We start from the raw sequence: 17,157 nt of genomic DNA, 5'->3' as shown, positions 1-17,157 counted from the left end.
GAAAAAGATTCTCCTGCTCTGAATGTAACTTTTTTCTGTTTAGGATAAATCTGGCAGAGCTGCTTCAGCTCTACTTGAGAAACATGATATCACAAAGTTTGGGAAGCTGATGTCTGTTGTTGTGCTAAACACATGGCCCACTGATGCGAGTGGAGCTTACATTGAAGGCGAGGACTTCATATTTGAGTATCTCTTAAATTGGCCCATGGCCAAAACTTTTTTCCAAATGACAGGTAAATACTTAATTGTTCCTGATAATGTTATGAGAATGACTGGGAATCTGCGCTTCATTCATTTCTAAAGATTACTCTTTTAAAAAGTGCGTGTCTGAAAGTAATACCTTAAGAAAGAAAGGGAAGGCTGGCCGTCATTGGGTTATTTTTGGCTCATTTCACCTCAGTATATTTAATTATTGTTTAATTGTCAAATGTTTTTTTTTTTACATAATCCACAGTAAAATGTTTTGTAGTTTATGTTTGCACGCTTGTTTTCCAGGTGCAGGAGGAAGACTGATTGACAATTTGTCAGATGAAGTGCAAATCAGGATGACTTTGGCCAGTTCGGCATTCAAATCTGTGTCAGAGAAGTTCTTCAATGGAGAGATCCAGATGAAAACTTTAAACCAAATCCTCCAGAAAGAATGTGAATTTGTTGACTTGCTGAAGAACGGTGAGTTGGAATATCTTTTTATTACTGCTACTCTTTCTCCTCAACTTCTCTTCCTCTGTCTTCTCTTTCTTCCCATTTTTTAACTTCTTCTACTTCTTCTTTCTCTAGATTGTGTATGTATAAACCGTGCTGTGTGGACATAATAAAATAATCCTGCTTTACCCAAATTACAACAAAGCACATTTTCCCACTTACTCTTAGTGGAATCTTATAACACTCAGTGGAGCATATATTAGAATCTGTTTCAACAAAACTATCTGCATGACAGATACCCAATGGTGTTTGTTTTGATGATCTTTTTTTTTTAGTAGATTTTAACTGATACTTTCAAGTAGTGGTTTCCAACCTGTTTGACCAAAAAAAACAGCAAGAAGAAAAGTTTGAAAAATGAATGCAACTCAGTGCAGCAGAACTTTTTTTCTCTTTCCTACTCCATCCCTGATCTCACAAATCCTCAGATTTATCTTAGCTTTAAAGCAGTAAAAAACAACAACAAAAAACAGGGTGAACAGGCTATTGCTGCTGTGGGTTTACTAAAAGACAATACCCAACCCAGCAACAGCCTGTTTACCCAGCTGCCATCTGGCAAGCGGTACAGCAGTCCGCTGCAGCACCACCACACTACAGAGCACCTTCTCTCCTCAGGCTGCATGATATATAATATTTTTTGTTTTGTTTTGTTTTTTCTTGTGTAGCATATTTGGACTACAACTCACATTTCAATATGAAACCATGTGTTGTAGAATGACAATAAGGCAAAACGTATAACATTATATAGCATCCCTGTCATGTTATGGGTGGGCATTATGACCTAAAAATTAGTTTTTATGGGGGGGGGGTTTGGGGGGGGGACAGAATTATATCATAGTAGACAAATATTAAAAGGGATATTCTTCAAATGTCCACTATTATTTGCAATGTAAGACAGAAAGAAAGACTTTGGTAACACTTTATAATAACTACACACTATGAAGCATTAGTTAAGTATGAGTAAAGACTTAATTCATCATTTATAAAGCATTGTTCCTACATTAACACTCATTAGTATGCAATTTATAATAACAGTTATAAATGTTTTATGCTTGATTAATAAGCTTGTCTATTATGTGTTTGGTGATTGTTTTCATACTTTACAAATGATGGATTCCCCATTTGTAAATTAAGTATTATATATATTACAAACCAATTATTAATGAGTTGTAGATGATTAATAACATCCTTTATAGAGTGATAGTAAATGATTAACAACTTATTTAGATGTACATTATTCATGCATTTATATATAATGATTTAGATATGCACTAATGGTTAGGGACTATGTTAATATATGCTTTATAAATGCGTATTAATAGTGCAATGCATGATTAATTCAGGTGGTCAGTTATTAAGTATTTTGTGTGACCTCATCTAAAGTGAGGACTATCTATGCCTTACAAAGCATTTATGAATGACATTGAAAGACCATCAGTGCCTCAAAACCCACAAAAGTCTGTTATCTTCTCAACAGAAAAAACAAAAAGACAAAACACAAAGTGATAAAGAACATATCAATATGTATTACAAGATGCAAACAATATACTCGTATTACTACAAACCTCTCAGCCATTCATTCATGTAAAAAACAAAAAACTGATTTTCCTTCAGGAGAACATGGCTGGATATAAAACATTTACATTCGCTCCACTCATATGAATAAATGGTCATCAAACATTGTCGCTATCATATAACCGCTAGTTAGCCAACTGTCTCCTGGATCGCTCTATTTACAACGGAGGTAACGCCGTGGCGTGCGCCGTCTCGGGACCTCTAGTTAGTGACTTGCTAGCTGGAAGGCTAGCTACGTACTCATCCTCCATAATGTGTAACGTTACGTGACAGCTGACCGCCCTCCAATGCCCGTCAGCTGTCATTCTTTGTAATCTGGGTCCGCGCGCCCTTTCAACTTAAGTCGACGTTTTCCATAACGTAAGGGCACTTCTGTATCAGTTCCTGAGCGAAACGTTTGTCCCACGTTGATGACGTTTGAAAGCGGGATTTCTCATTTCGCGGTTGTAAACAATGATCAGATTCGCCGCCTGCCATCGGGACATTCAACTGAAGAAAAGTGCGAACAGTGGAGATCGATATGCTTGGTTAAAATGAATGATTAAATAAGTAAATGTAAACTTGTAGATGTAGCTTTTCTGGGGTTTGAGGCACTGATGGCCTTTCAATGTCATTTATAAATGCTTTGTAAGGCATATAGTCCACACTTTAGATGAGGTCACACAAAATACTTAATAAATGACTAGTAACTACCTGAATTAATCATTAATTGCACTATTAATATACATTTATAAAGCATATATTAACATAGTCCCTAACCATTAGTGCATGTCTAAATCATTTTATATATATATATATATAAATGCATGAATAATGTACATCTAAATAAGTTCTTAATCATTTACTAACACTTTATAAAGGATGTTATTAATCATCTACAACTCCTTAATAATTGGTTTGTAATATATATAATACTTAATTTACAAATGGGGAATCCATCATTTGTAAATTATGAAAACAATCACCAAACACATAATAGACGAGCTTATTCATCAAGAATAAAACATTTATAACTGTTGTTATGAATTGTATATTAATGAGTGTTAATGTAGTTGAGAGTCTACTTTTGTGCTTGTGTTCATCTATATGTTTATGTTCCTCTAGATGCCCTCTGTGATGATGGTCGTTGTAAAGATGACAAAAACATGACAGAATTTCTGAGACGAAGAAAAGAGGAAGCAGAAGCTGTCCATAGTGAGAAGGAGCTGGTCATGGGTCTTCTACAAATCTGTGAGGATCTTCCACAACATGTCAAAGGTAGGCAGGGCTGGCACACTGAGATGAGGGATGATGCTAAGCTGTTGTAATGGTAATAGGTAGTATATTCTGCGTAGAAAGTCACCTGGTCTAGTGTGTCAAATCAAAATAAATTTTGGCAGTGATTGCTCTTCGAGGTTGCAAAAAAATTACTGTAGTCTTTCTTAGTAGTTCTGTGGAAACAATGAACAAGGCTACAAATAGACTCACCTAAATTGACAGTAAGGAAGTTGTTTGAACCAGATGTTACTTTTTATATAATCATTCCTTTGCAGGGGCTTCCAGCCCTCAGTGCAACAAGGTAAGGAGTTCAGTTGATCTGACAGGGTTTTAGTATCAAGTTGCTGCTCCTTTACATTGAAAGGGACCTGTGAAGTGATTCTAATCTTGGATTATTAAATTATGTTGGAGTAAGGTTTGAGAGGACAATTGAAGGACCCGTTCATTGCTACATTCTTAATAATATATTTTTATTCCACAGTTGACTTCAAGGGGTTGGACAAAAAACTTGATCAGAACACTGAGATGATGAAATTGAATGAATTCATGAAGGTTCACGCTCTTGAAGGACAGACCTCTCGTACAATTGGGCAGGTCACTTATTTCAACCTTTGTGATGTCACCCGTCAAATGGCTTCAGAATTGCATGCCATTAAGGACAGTGCAATTTTCAAAATGTGCTGGAAGAACCAAGTGGAAGAGCTGTCAAGAGACCAGCCTGATACAGATGAGACTGAACATCTTGATGGAAATGAAGAAATCTACACTCTCGACCTGGTTTACAGCAAAGTATTCCAGAGCTGCTACAGCAGGTATAAAGGACTTTATGATGGTCTGAGGAGTGGGGAAGTGTTACTGGAAGAAATAGACAACATCTTTGAGGACTACAAAGGAAAGTACAAAGACTTGCAGAAAGATTTAGACATCATGTGCAGAACAAATCCATCGGATAACAGAAGATGGATCAGAGGAAGGATTAGGCAGATTCAACTATACCATGATCTTCATCTTGCAATGGAATCTGCAAAAATCATCATGAGTATAAGGAACACAATATGCCCGGAAGGAGACTTTAAAGTACTGGAGAAATTGGTATGTTTCCCAACTATTGCAAGTTGGGAAGAGCACATCTTTCCTTAAAAAATGTCTTTTAAAGAAGCACCAGTCCTTACCTGTAAGATATTAAAAGCAGACCTACTGACATGGCATCATTCAAAAGAGAAAATGTCTTCTAGATGCACATCATTATAGTCACATCAGAGTATACTACTGTTAATATGTAACTCGCCATTCCACTTTATACATTTATTGTTCTGTAGATTGAAATTTGAAATGGAAATTGAAATAGTACACATACATTAGCCTTCCTGTAGAAATAAACATATATGTCAAATTGTGTTTCATTGAGCCATCTTCACTGGAATCATGAATCATACACTCGACGAATTCACAAGATACATTTTTTATTACATTCATGTAAAAAACATTTTTCAGAATCAAGCTGACTTCAAGAACAACAGCCTGAATTGCATAGATGATACCATCATGATGACCAAAAATATGCTGATGGACATTACGAATGAGCGCAGTGAATGTCTTCAGAAACTCAGTGGCAGCCAAACGTTTGTCCTGTGGGTTAAAGAAGCACTGAAAGGTACGGTAAATACATTTTTTGTTACAAAGTGTAACACAAAAAAACACAACGTTTTTTTTTATCATCTTAAGGAAATTTGTAATTGCAGATATCAATGAGCTGAAAGTTTTTGTTGACCTGGCATCAATCTCTGCTGGAGAAAATGACCTGGATGTGGATCGAGTGGCCTGTTTTCATGATGCTGTTCTTGGCTACTCGTCCATTTTGTATGGACTGAAGCCGGACTCTGATTTTGAAGCCTTCAAAGAGTCATTGTCAAAATTGTGGAAGGCACTTGAAAATGACAAAAATATCCCCAAAAAGCTGGTGAGACTCCACCCTTTATGTTACCACCATACAGTAGCTAAATTGCCTCTACAATCAAACAACAAGCAATAAAAAAAACAACCTAAGTTGTCATATTGTCTAAGCCAAAATATTTAAAAGGGGAAACTAAGCTATATTTATCACAACATTTAAGCAATGAAATAACCCCCCGATAAACTAAAAACATCTTTGTTTTGTTGTTTTTTGTCCAGCTTTACATTTGACATTTTACACAAATCTTTTGAGAAAAGGTCTATTCTCTGAGGGAAGAAGGCTACCTAGTTTGCTATGCATGCCAAGTCCTTTTTTATCCAAGTTCATAAAATAAATAAATGGCTACTATTTTACTAGCCATTTACAGACAACAAAAAAACAGGATTATTTTTGTTTACTTCAGAAATACATTCAGATTATTTTGGTTTGGTGTCTGATTTCAGCGGGATACAGCACGCCACCTGGATTGGTTGAAGACTGTTAAGGAAAGTCATGGATCTGTTGAATTATCATCCCTGTCCCTGGCTACATCCATCAATGAGAAAGGGATGTACACCATCAAGGCCCGAAACCAGAAAAAGGTATGCTAAATGGACTACCTAAATCTTGCAAAATCATTTTAGAAAATAACATGACAACATTGATGTAATGATCAGATCATTACATTTTATTATGATTTTGGACAGAGACCTAATCATGTTTTTGCAGTAGTAATGTTTATATGAATCAAAACTAAATTAAACTGTGCAAGTGATGTGAAATAAACACTAATGTAGTCCATATCATATTGATGTTTCCTGTTATAGCTCTCTTTAGAGACTTCTCTGATGCTGCAAATTTCGGAGGGACCTGAGAAAAACGTGACATGCACATATGAGGACCTGAAAGAGTTGCAAAATAAGCTTATGCTCATGTCAGGACGAGGGGAACAAAATCAGAGTGAAGTGGAACACTTTGCTGAGGTATTGTATATCAATTGTATATTTTTGTAACTGTTAAGAGATTTGTACTTTAAGTCTGCTTTCCTGTCAATTAATGGAATGTTTAAAAGAATGAATGCGTGTTATTTTTTACATTGCTTGTAATCTCACTTTATCTTCTTCATATGTAGGTGTTTGACAATGTCCAAAGACTTGCCAAAGCATTTGTAGACCTTTATGCTGCAGGGAACCCACTCTTCAGGTGTTGGGATGCTAAGATTTATTGCAAAAGTCAGAGTGACCCATGTATCATTATGGAAATCAACTTTTGCAAGACTCTGCATCGCATCCAAGTATGTGGAAGTCTAGTTGAACAACTTCCAGCACTATCCAAGAAGATGGAGTTGTTTCTTGATGATTGGCGAAACTTCATGGACAAACAGAGATCTGATCACTACTACTTAAACTACTTCACAGCAGAACAAATATTCTACCTGTGCAGTGTTGTGACTCCGACAAACATACATGTAGAAATAGAGGACAAAGCTTTGATGATGCTCTCTTTCATCAAACCAAGCTGTACAACATCAGATGTCTGGAGCACATGGGGAAGGTTTCACAACCAATTTGAGCCTGGCAAAAGAATTAATGAAGATACTCACTTTCAAAGTCACTTTCTTCACCAGGAAGACAATGATATGTCTTCAGTCAATGTAAGTCATTTTACAGCCAATGATCCAGCAGACAAGGCAGACCAGACTGTTGGTTTGAAAGAACTGGAAGAGTTGTGGAATGGCTACATGAAGAATGAGGGAATCTTTTTCCATGACCTTTTGGACATAAGGAGTTTAGGGGGTCTGTTGAAAATGATGACTTTCACAGAAAACCAAAGCAAAGACGAATGGGAAGAACCAGTGTTCTCTGAGACAAAAGACGATTCATTCAGAAGACGACTCCCAAAAGGCCTCAAACCAGACCAACCGAATCTCATAATCTGCCCACATAATGAGGTCCTGACTTCAAGTATCTGCTTGTACATGACCAGCGACTATGAGCCACTGCCGAGTTATGATGAGGTTCTCTTGTGTACCCCTGCCACTTCTTATGAGCAAGTAGAGCTTTTCTTGAGGAGAATTCTAACACCAGGGGACATTGGCCAGAAGATTCACACAATGCTTTGGGCAGACCAATTAACCTATGATGTAAGCTGTGCAATGGAGAAGTGTTTTCAGAAACTGCGTTCCCTATTTAAACAAGATTTCAGGTTAGTGATCTTTTGCAGCTCTGACAGGGAGCACACTTACATTCCTACGGCTTTCAGCCAGTTCAAACGAGACTTTGTGCCACAAGAGTCATTGGAAAGGATCCAGAAGTACTTGTCCATGCATTACACGGTCCCCTTCGATTCCAAGAATGCTGTGTTCAAAGGCGGCCATTCTGTTGGCATTGTTGCTTCCCGACGTGCAGGAGTAGGTGAGTACTACTTGTACAGTGGTTTTACTTCTGTGACAGTATTATGTAAGGGAATTATTAAGATAGATCAAACAAAACAAAACCAACTTAAGATATAATAGCAATGTCTATGGTTATGCATTATACCAGACATGTCAAACTCAAGGTTCTTAATCATTTACTAACACTTTAAAGAGGATGTTATTAATCATCTACAACTCCTTAATAATTGGTTTGTAATATATATAATACTTAATTTACAAATGGGGAATCCATCATTTATAAAGTATGAAAACACAATCACCAAACACATAATAGACGAGCTTATTAATCAAGAATAAAACATTTATAACTGTTGTTATAAATTGTATATTAATGAGTGTTAATGTAGGAACAATGCTTTATAAATGATGAATTAAGTGTTTACTCATACTTAACTAATGCTTCATAGTGTGTAGTTATTATAAAGTGTTACCAAAATATCCTCATGGTCGAAATTATGAGATAGAAAGTCAAAATTAGGAGATAGCATGTTGTCTGTGTCCCGACATTAAAACTATCACAACAGGTGGACAGGAGGGGCAACAGCCCGTAAAACGATTTTACAACAAGTGATTGAGTTGAAAATGATCGACAAATAATCCCAAAATGTCCACGAAGAGAACAATTGATGCAGAGGGAAGAACATTTTATGAAAGATGGGAAAGCGAAAAACATGTTTGTGCTTCAAGGAGAAAAAACAGTCTGTCTTCTGTGCTATGAGGCAGTGTCGGTGATGAAGGAATACAATTTACGTCGGCATTTTGACACCAAACACGGAGCTAAATTTAGCCTCCAAGAAAAAAATAAAATTGTCCAAGAATTAAAAGGCAGACTGCAATCACAGCAGAATATATTTACAAATGTTACAGCCCAGTGTATGCTAAAATTATGTGAGCAGGTGTGCTCCGACCAGATACAGACTTTTACAAATGTCAGTTTGTGAAGAAACACCATCATACCGAGTTCATGAACTAGCAGCTAATCTAACAACACATGTAGCTGAAGAGACGAGCAGGTACTTGTCTTTTTCATCAGCTGTTGATGAAAGCACAGACAACACGGATACATCATACATCTATCAGTGTTTGTAAGAGGCTGAAGGCAGACTTGACTGTCAGTGAGGAGCTCTTGGATGTAGCTGCATGAATGTGACGACGACGGGGAGGGACATTAGTGATGCAGAGAGAGGACAAAAATAGCTTTGAACAAAGTTAATGTAATAACTTGTGCTTGATGATATTTGTCTTTGTTATTTTCTTTAAGTTTGATCTTTGATAGAGTAATGTGGGTTTCTTTACCCTAAATTAAAATGATTTATGCTATAATAACAGAAATGTGCTTAAATATAATTTCACATTCATATAACTGCATGTACAATATTGTTACACTTGAATAAACAATAATCAAATGCAGAGACCGTTATTTAACAATATGTTAGGGAGTAGTTACAGTTATACAGTCTTACAGTTACAACCGGCCCTTTGAGGGCAATCATGATGCTGATGTGGCCCGGGTTGAAAATTAATTTGACACCCCTGCATTATACAGTACATATTGACAATCTGAACTTGATCTGACTACGCATGCAAACTTGTCACCTTTTTGCAAAATTCCCGATTGTCGACGTTGTAGGGTATTTGATTTTGATTAATTTGATTATCCAGATGTGCCAATCACTGGGATGAGGAAAAACAGACCGGAACCAAATCTTATTAAGCAGCCTTTAACCCTAACCCAAAAGCAGAACGAGATAAAACAATTCCAGAAGTTATTGTCATTTACATTTGCACATAGCCAAGGTCAAACTAACTTTTTTTTATTATTCTATGCATTTTGGTATTTTCAATTTCATAGCATAAGAGATGCTTTTCAGTTTTATAGCTTATTGTGACCCGTTAACTTTTGAGAAATATTGGTCCAGTGTTCGTACAGTGTAATACACAATTTTTCTTATTTTTCTAATGAAAATGGTTTACCAAAGTTGACAGTGCAAAGAATTTTAACTTTAACCCCCTCGTGGGTTTGCATATTTGTCACCTTTGTCACCCCTGAAGAGTTTGCATGCCTGACAATGAGTAACATTAAAATCTTTGCAGTCCCATTGCTGCCTATATATTAATATATTATGCTTCAATTCCACAAGTCTTAATTTATGCATTTGGCAAAGTTGTCTGCTGGATATCACAAATAATTCACAGTTCTTTTGTCACATCTTGGGTTGGGTAATCCATAATTATATCTTTATAACAGCAATCTTACTGTTCATTGTTAGAGCAGTTCTCATATTGAATAATGCCTTATTTTGGATTATGCATTTGTTTACAATATCATTGAGACATGCAGTACAATTTGTTAAACTGTGTCACTGTATTCTACTCAATTATTACTGTTGCAATAATTTATACAATTGATGTATGGTTATTCCACCATTTTAGGCAAGTCATTGTATGTCCGAAGATTGTATGAAAAGCTGGAGGGAAGTGTTGAACAAGGAACTGCATTTAAGAAGTGCATCCGACTAACTGAACATGAGGTTGATGACCACAAGATTCTCCAGTCTTTGTATGACACACCAAAACAAAAAGATCTCATGGTGTTTCACTTTGATGTCACATCATCAGTAAGCAATGTTTGTTTGTATAACCATTATAATGAAAGTTCTTTGTTTTTTTAAATGTGTTTCTCAGAGAATCTGCAAGTCAAAAATGTATTTATGTAAAAACATTCAACTTTTTTTCTAATAATGCATATTATAATACCCAGGTGCAAAAAGGCTTGAATGAATTCCTTTTCAAGCTTTTATTTTTGCGTTACCTGATGGATTCAGATGGGCGGATGTGGCGCAGCAGCCAGAAACACTTGTACATCATCGAGTTACTGGAATCCACAAATCATCAGCCGAGATATGATCCCGGATCTGTAAGTTGAGATTTACTGCATTGTTCATCTTATGAAATCATACTACACCATTTTATGGGTGTTCTTTCATTGATAACAGATTCTCAAATAACAAAATTTACATGTGTTCTACACAATGTAGATACATAAAACCACATCCTCCAAGCATTTTCTTTTGCAGGCAGGACAATGATAATTGTCTAAATATGGTATGGAGGTAATGGCATCTACTGCTATTAGTAGCGAGTAGGCGAGTGAGGTATACATTTTAGTGAAACAAATGTTGTCAATATCTTTGAATGAGAGGATAGGGTTGCTTTATTGATTGATTATAAACTTAATGTTTATTTGTTTATTTTCAGGGACGAAAGGAAAACTTTGCATTTTCGGACGTTTTCCCGAAGGTGTTTTGTCGTCCACCAAAGGAGATTATGGCTTTGGAATTGAGGAGAGAGAAAAATACTGACTTGGAGAGTGATGACCCCCTCATGGATGACGAATGTTTCAGGAGTGAAGCTTATCAAAGACCATACCAGTACCTTACACGTTTTTACAACAATAACAGTCTTGACAAATTCACTTACCAGTACATTGAAGGGACTCATGCAGAGTGTCTTCAGATACTCTTGATCTACTGTGGCATAATAGATCCATCATGGGCAGAGCTACGTAACTTTGTCTGGTTCCTTAATCTTCAGTTGCAAGACTGTGAGAATTCAGACTTCTGCAAATTTGAGTTTGTTGGAGATACTCTTCGTGGGTTCAAAAACTTTGTGGTTGAGTTCATGATCTTGATGTCCAAAGACTTTGCAACCCCGTCACTATGCATCACTGACCAGAGCCCAGGGAGGCAACAAATTGACATCAGTGGGGTTAACGAAAGAGACCTAGCTCCATTCCTCATTAGAAAAAGGTGGGAATCAGAGCCACATCCATACATCTTTTTTAATGATGACCACAGCTCCATGACATTCATTGGGTTTCACCTGGCGCTCAATAACCAGAGAGGGGTTGATGCCATAAATCCCTTGACACGAGAAGTGATAAAGAAAAACATCATGACTCAAGAACTGTATGCTGGTTTAAGATTACAGAGAGTCCCTTTTAATCAAGACTTTGATCAGCTTCCTCGAGCTGACAAGATTGAGCATCTGTGCAGTGTGCTTGGCATCAAGTGGCCAACAGATCCTGATGAAACATATGAACTGACCACCGATAATATTCTCAAAATGATGGCAATCCATATGCGATTTAGGTGTGGCATCCCAGTCATCATAATGGGTGAAACAGGATGTGGTAAGACGAGGCTCATAAAGTTTATGTGTGAACTGAGAAGGTGTGGAGCAGCGGCTGAAAACATGAAACTGGTCAAAGTTCATGGAGGAACTACATCAGAAATGATATATGAGAAGGTGAAGCAAGCAGAAAATCTTTCAAGGACCAATATAGAGAATCATGGATTTGACTCAGTTCTTTTCTTTGATGAGGCAAACACCACAGAAGCTATCAGTAGCATCAAGGAGATAATTTGTGATAACTCTGTGCAGGGACAACAACTTGCCTCGCAAACAGGACTACAGATTGTTGCTGCATGCAACCCCTACAGGAAGCATACAGACAACATGATTGAAAGGCTAGAGGCATCTGGATTGGGCTACCGGGTCAGGGCTGAGGAGACTGAAGACAGACTTGGCTCCATCCCTCTCCGCCAGCTTGTGTATCGTGTTCATCTGCTACCACCCAGCATGATTCCTCTTGTTTGGGACTTTGGCCAGCTAAATGACTCAACAGAGCAAATGTACATTGAACAAATAGTACAAAGACAGGCAAAGGCCAACTCGATTGAGAAGCGTTATATTCCAACTATAACTCAGGTGTTGACATCTTCACAAAAGTTCATGAGGGAGAGGAAAGATGAATGCAGCTTTGTCAGTTTAAGGGATGTTGAACGTTGCATGCACCTGTTTGTGTGGTTCCACAAAAATCACCCCATGTTTGCTGTGGAACTGACAGCATTTCTTCAAGAGCAATGTCAGAGAAAAAAAAACACAAAGATGTTTTCACCTGCTCAAGACAGAGTAATCTGGTCACTCTTGATGGCCACTGGAGTGTGCTATCAGTCCTGCTTGGAGGACAAAAGGCAATATCAGAGAACTATCACACAGCTGCTTTCTTGTGAACACAACAGAGAAATCCAACTCATGCAGGACCTCCTACTCAACGGTGTACCCATGGGTGAGACAATAGCCAGAAATGAAGCTCTGAAAGAAAACTTCTTCATGATGGTGATCTGTGTTGAGCTAAGAATTCCCTTGTTTATTGTTGGGAAACCAGGGAGCTCCAAATCACTGTCCAGAACCCTAATTGCAGATGCAATGCAGGGCCCTGCATCCCATTCTGAACTCTACAAGAGGCTGAAGCAGATACATCTGGTATCCTTCCAGTGCAGCCCTCATTCAACTCCTGAAGGAATCATCACCACATTCAAACAGTGTGCTCGCTTTCAGGAAAGCAAAAACTTGGATGAATACATCTCAGTAGTTGTTCTTGACGAGATTGGATTGGCTGAAGATTCCCCAAAAATGCCACTCAAAACACTGCACCCATTACTGGAAGAGGGCTGTGTCGATGATGAGCCACAACCTCATAAAAGGGTTGGGTTCATTGGAATTTCCAACTGGGCACTGGACCCTGCCAAGATGAATCGTGGAATATTTGTGTCGCGTGGCGATCCAAACAAGCAAGAGCTCATCAAAAGTGCTAAAGGGATATGTTCATCTGAAGAAAAGGTCCTTGTAAAGATCAAACACCTCTTTGATCCTTTTGCAAAAGCATATATGACAGTATGCGAAGAAGGCAAGGGTTTTTTTGGTCTGCGGGATTTCTACAGTCTGATAAAGATGATATTTTCATTCACTAAAATCAGTAATAAGAGTCCCACCGCAGATGAAATCACTGAAGCAGTCCTGAGAAATTTCAGCGGAAAAGATGATGTGGATGTGATAAGCATATTCAACAAAGAACTCAGAGATAACTTTGCCAATGCCAGCATCACCACCTTTAAGTTGGTCGAGCAAAGTATCTCTCCAGCTCGCCAAGTGGATGAAAGTCGTTACCTTTTAATCCTCACCAAAAACTATGCAGCTCTTCAGATTCTGCAACAGATATTCTTCCGTCACCAAATCCATCCAGAGATCATCTTTGGGTCTAGTTTCCCAAAGGATCAGGAGTACACGCAGATTTGTAGGAACATCAATCGTGTCAAGGTTTGCATGGAGACCGGACAGACAGTTGTGCTTCTGAACCTCCAGAATCTCTATGAAAGTCTGTATGATGCTCTCAACCAATACTATGTGACCCTAGGGGGTCAAAAGTATGTTGATCTTGGATTAGGAACACATCGTGTGAAATGCAGAGTGCATGAAAACTTCAGGCTCATTGTCATTGAAGAGAAAGAGGTGGTCTACAAGCAGTTTCCAATCCCACTGATCAACAGATTGGAGAAACACTACCTTGACATTAACACTGTTCTCATAAATGAGAAGAAGGAAATTGCGAGACAACTACAGAAATGGGTTGATGGTTTTGTCTCCTTAAGTGGTCAACACCCCATGAAAAAGCAATATGTTCCAAGTGATGTCTTCATCGGCTACCACTCAGACACATGCTCCTCTGTGGTCCTGCAAGTAACAGAGAATCAAAGTGATGAAACAGATGCTCAGACCATCCTGAACAAAGCCAAAGACATTCTGCTCAACTGTGCCACTCCAGACTCGGTTGTTCGTTTGGACAAATCCGGACTGCCTGATGATGAAAGAGAACATCTAATGAAACAATATGTTAAAGAAGAGATGCACAGTTCATTGGGAGACTACATTGTCTATCACACACAGCAGTTGGAACAGTCCCACTTCTTCTTCACTGAGGTATTATTTTACTAATCTATCACATGTAACAGGACAAATTCCCCTCTAAAACATGGTAGCACTTTTAACCGCAATTGGAAATATGCCTGGCATTTCTGGGACTATTCACATAAAGTCTTGTATAATTATCATGCCATCTCTATCCAAACTTAAACTTTTGTTAAGTTAGCTTTAGATTGTTTCCATGTTTGAATATCTCATGTGAAGTAAAAATAGCAGATTAAAGTTTATTTCAGGTTTTACAGTTAGCACCAGTTCCTGTTTCATATTGGTAGTTGTTGAAATTTCAAGGTTTATTACATTGATACATGAAAACCAATCTAAAATACAAAAAAAGGTTATAAACAATATTATTAACTTGTGGCATGCATGATAAATCACTGATGACACATAACAATGTAACAGTACTAGGAGTGTAACTTAGGCCTCTTCCGTTAGCAATAGCCAATGAGAAATTGGTTGCATAATATTTTGCAAATCTTATTTATTTATTTTTTTAAAGGTCACAACATTTTCCAGGCTGCTGACTGCAGCAGACACTCAACAACTGCAGAATGTGATCAAGCTTGATGATATCAAACTGCTATCACTGCAACAGTTTGACACAGAGTACTCTTTTCTCAAAAAAATCAGGTGTGTATATACAGTGTAAAGATCATGTCACGTCTGCTTAGGTGTTCATTTAAATCTTTTTCCACACCCTTGTGCTTATTGGTTTGTGACTCTTTTTCTTTAAATTATATAACTGAAATGTTTTGCATTATACTGAATAGATATATGGGCCTGCATACGACTAACAAGTGATCACTGTCTATTCAAATGTTATTCATACTAGGGAATTTCTCGGCTCAACACCTGCAGACAAAGTGCTCATTATCCAAACAGACTATGATGAAGACTCCCGAAGGAGGAATATTCTTTCCTCAGCCAAGTGAGTCTGAAGATCAGCACATATTGCTTTCTTTTACATTGTTTTCTAACATTACCACTAAAGCTTACGTACTTGTGCTTAATGCATTGATTTCTCAGGTATTCCTGCATCAATGAAATAAACAAGTGGGCCACTACTGGCAACACAAAGACATTTGTGTACTTTGTCACCAAACTTCCTCGAATCGAGGGTGGGACCTCCTATGTTGGGTTTCAAGGCGGTTAGTCCTGCTGTTACACGCACACACAACATTTGCAAATTGGTCTATTTCATGTCAGCGACTCTGTCACAATATGTAACAACAACAACAACAACAACAACAAAAGTAATAGCATTAATATAAATTTATATAGAACCTGATACATAAAAATGTAGTCCAAAGTGTTACACATTAAGAGTAACAACAAGAAACAAATCAAACAATAGAGCAGATCATTTAAATAACAGTTAAAACATATTGTGTTTGCATTAATATGACTTTTTTTTAATTAATGAAAAACATTTCAGGTCCTTGGAGGTCTGTTCACATTGATGATCTCAGAAGATCAAAAGAGTTTGTATCTGATGTTCACTCCCTGAAAAATCTGCGCATAAGTGAACTTTTTGAAGATCCACCTGAGGGTAATTCATCAAAAATTGTATTCCTCTTATATTACATATTTTAAGTAAGTGAATAAATTAGCCTTGAATTGTCTTTCTTTTCAAGCCATGGAGACAGAAGACCACACCGGTGTGACACAGAAAAAGGACTCCACTGTAAGTGTAATTTACCACCCATAATCACAAACCTGGAAGAAGGTTCTACATAAGCAAATACAATTTACTTAACTCTGATGCATGGTTAAGTACAAACTAACTGTTGTAGTTTGCTATCACATTTCTTTTACTTTTGTTATTTACTTGCATTATTTTTAACTGGTGAGGCATGACATAACCCGCATAACAAGTAACGCAACAGACCTAAGTCGGAATCAAACACAAAGGGCCAATGACTGAAATAGAAGGTATTATACAGTTCAGGGATTCTATTCCAGTGACAGTGCGACCCTCAGGTGATACATTAACAGCACTTGTTATTATCTCCCATTCTGTGGCTTAAGCAGGTCCCTTAATTCCTCTACTGACGCTGTTAAAAAGTAAAGATTTTCCTTTATTGTTCTCTGAAAGCAGGACTAAAATCCCAGATCTTGTAAAGTTCTTTTTTTTTTATTCTTTGGCCTTGTTCATGAATGAACACTTCCGGACATATGGGGCAGGACGCGTGGCTTCATATGGTACAATTGGGGTAATAGATTTGCTCATTTACAATTGTTACGTACAGGTAGCATTTGTCATGTTTACTCTGGTCATTTAACCAGATAATTGAAGTTAGGAGCGTTTGTTAAATCTGACGTGGCACACTCTTACGAGCCGACCATACATAAAAAGTAAGAGAAAGTCAAGATGAGAATACAAAAATGTTCTTGTGTGAAGGCTTGTTGTGAGGAGACACACTGACTCAGA

The 17,157-nt window shown here is 37.5% G+C and overlaps 1 protein-coding gene across 1 annotated transcript in view; it reads left to right on the top strand.

Moving 5' to 3' along the window:
* Nucleotides 1-72: 72 nt before the first annotated feature.
* The window catches only part of LOC137890724 (E3 ubiquitin-protein ligase rnf213-alpha-like), a 39,527-nt gene continuing 22,442 nt past the window's right edge, over nt 73-17,157 (top strand). Inside the window, exons 1-17 of the mRNA XM_068734912.1 lie at nt 73-233; nt 496-669; nt 3,379-3,531; nt 4,013-4,623; nt 5,026-5,185; nt 5,274-5,491; nt 5,929-6,066; nt 6,292-6,447; nt 6,597-7,878; nt 10,335-10,519; nt 10,663-10,818; nt 11,160-14,723; nt 15,226-15,356; nt 15,559-15,654; nt 15,753-15,874; nt 16,162-16,275; nt 16,361-16,410. Of these exons, the coding sequence (XP_068591013.1) occupies nt 110-233; nt 496-669; nt 3,379-3,531; nt 4,013-4,623; nt 5,026-5,185; nt 5,274-5,491; nt 5,929-6,066; nt 6,292-6,447; nt 6,597-7,878; nt 10,335-10,519; nt 10,663-10,818; nt 11,160-14,723; nt 15,226-15,356; nt 15,559-15,654; nt 15,753-15,874; nt 16,162-16,275; nt 16,361-16,410 (7,434 nt within the window). The 5' untranslated portion in view covers nt 73-109. The remainder of the gene's footprint in view (nt 234-495; nt 670-3,378; nt 3,532-4,012; nt 4,624-5,025; nt 5,186-5,273; nt 5,492-5,928; nt 6,067-6,291; nt 6,448-6,596; nt 7,879-10,334; nt 10,520-10,662; nt 10,819-11,159; nt 14,724-15,225; nt 15,357-15,558; nt 15,655-15,752; nt 15,875-16,161; nt 16,276-16,360; nt 16,411-17,157) is intronic.

Source organism: Cebidichthys violaceus, unplaced genomic scaffold, assembly GCF_023349555.1.
Source record: "Cebidichthys violaceus isolate CVI_PGR_0920_01 unplaced genomic scaffold, fCebVio1.0.p SCAF_68, whole genome shotgun sequence".
NCBI lineage: Eukaryota > Metazoa > Chordata > Actinopteri > Perciformes > Stichaeidae > Cebidichthys > Cebidichthys violaceus.
The sequence above is the reverse complement of the archived record's forward strand: the minus strand, read 5'-3'. Positions and strand labels throughout refer to the sequence as shown.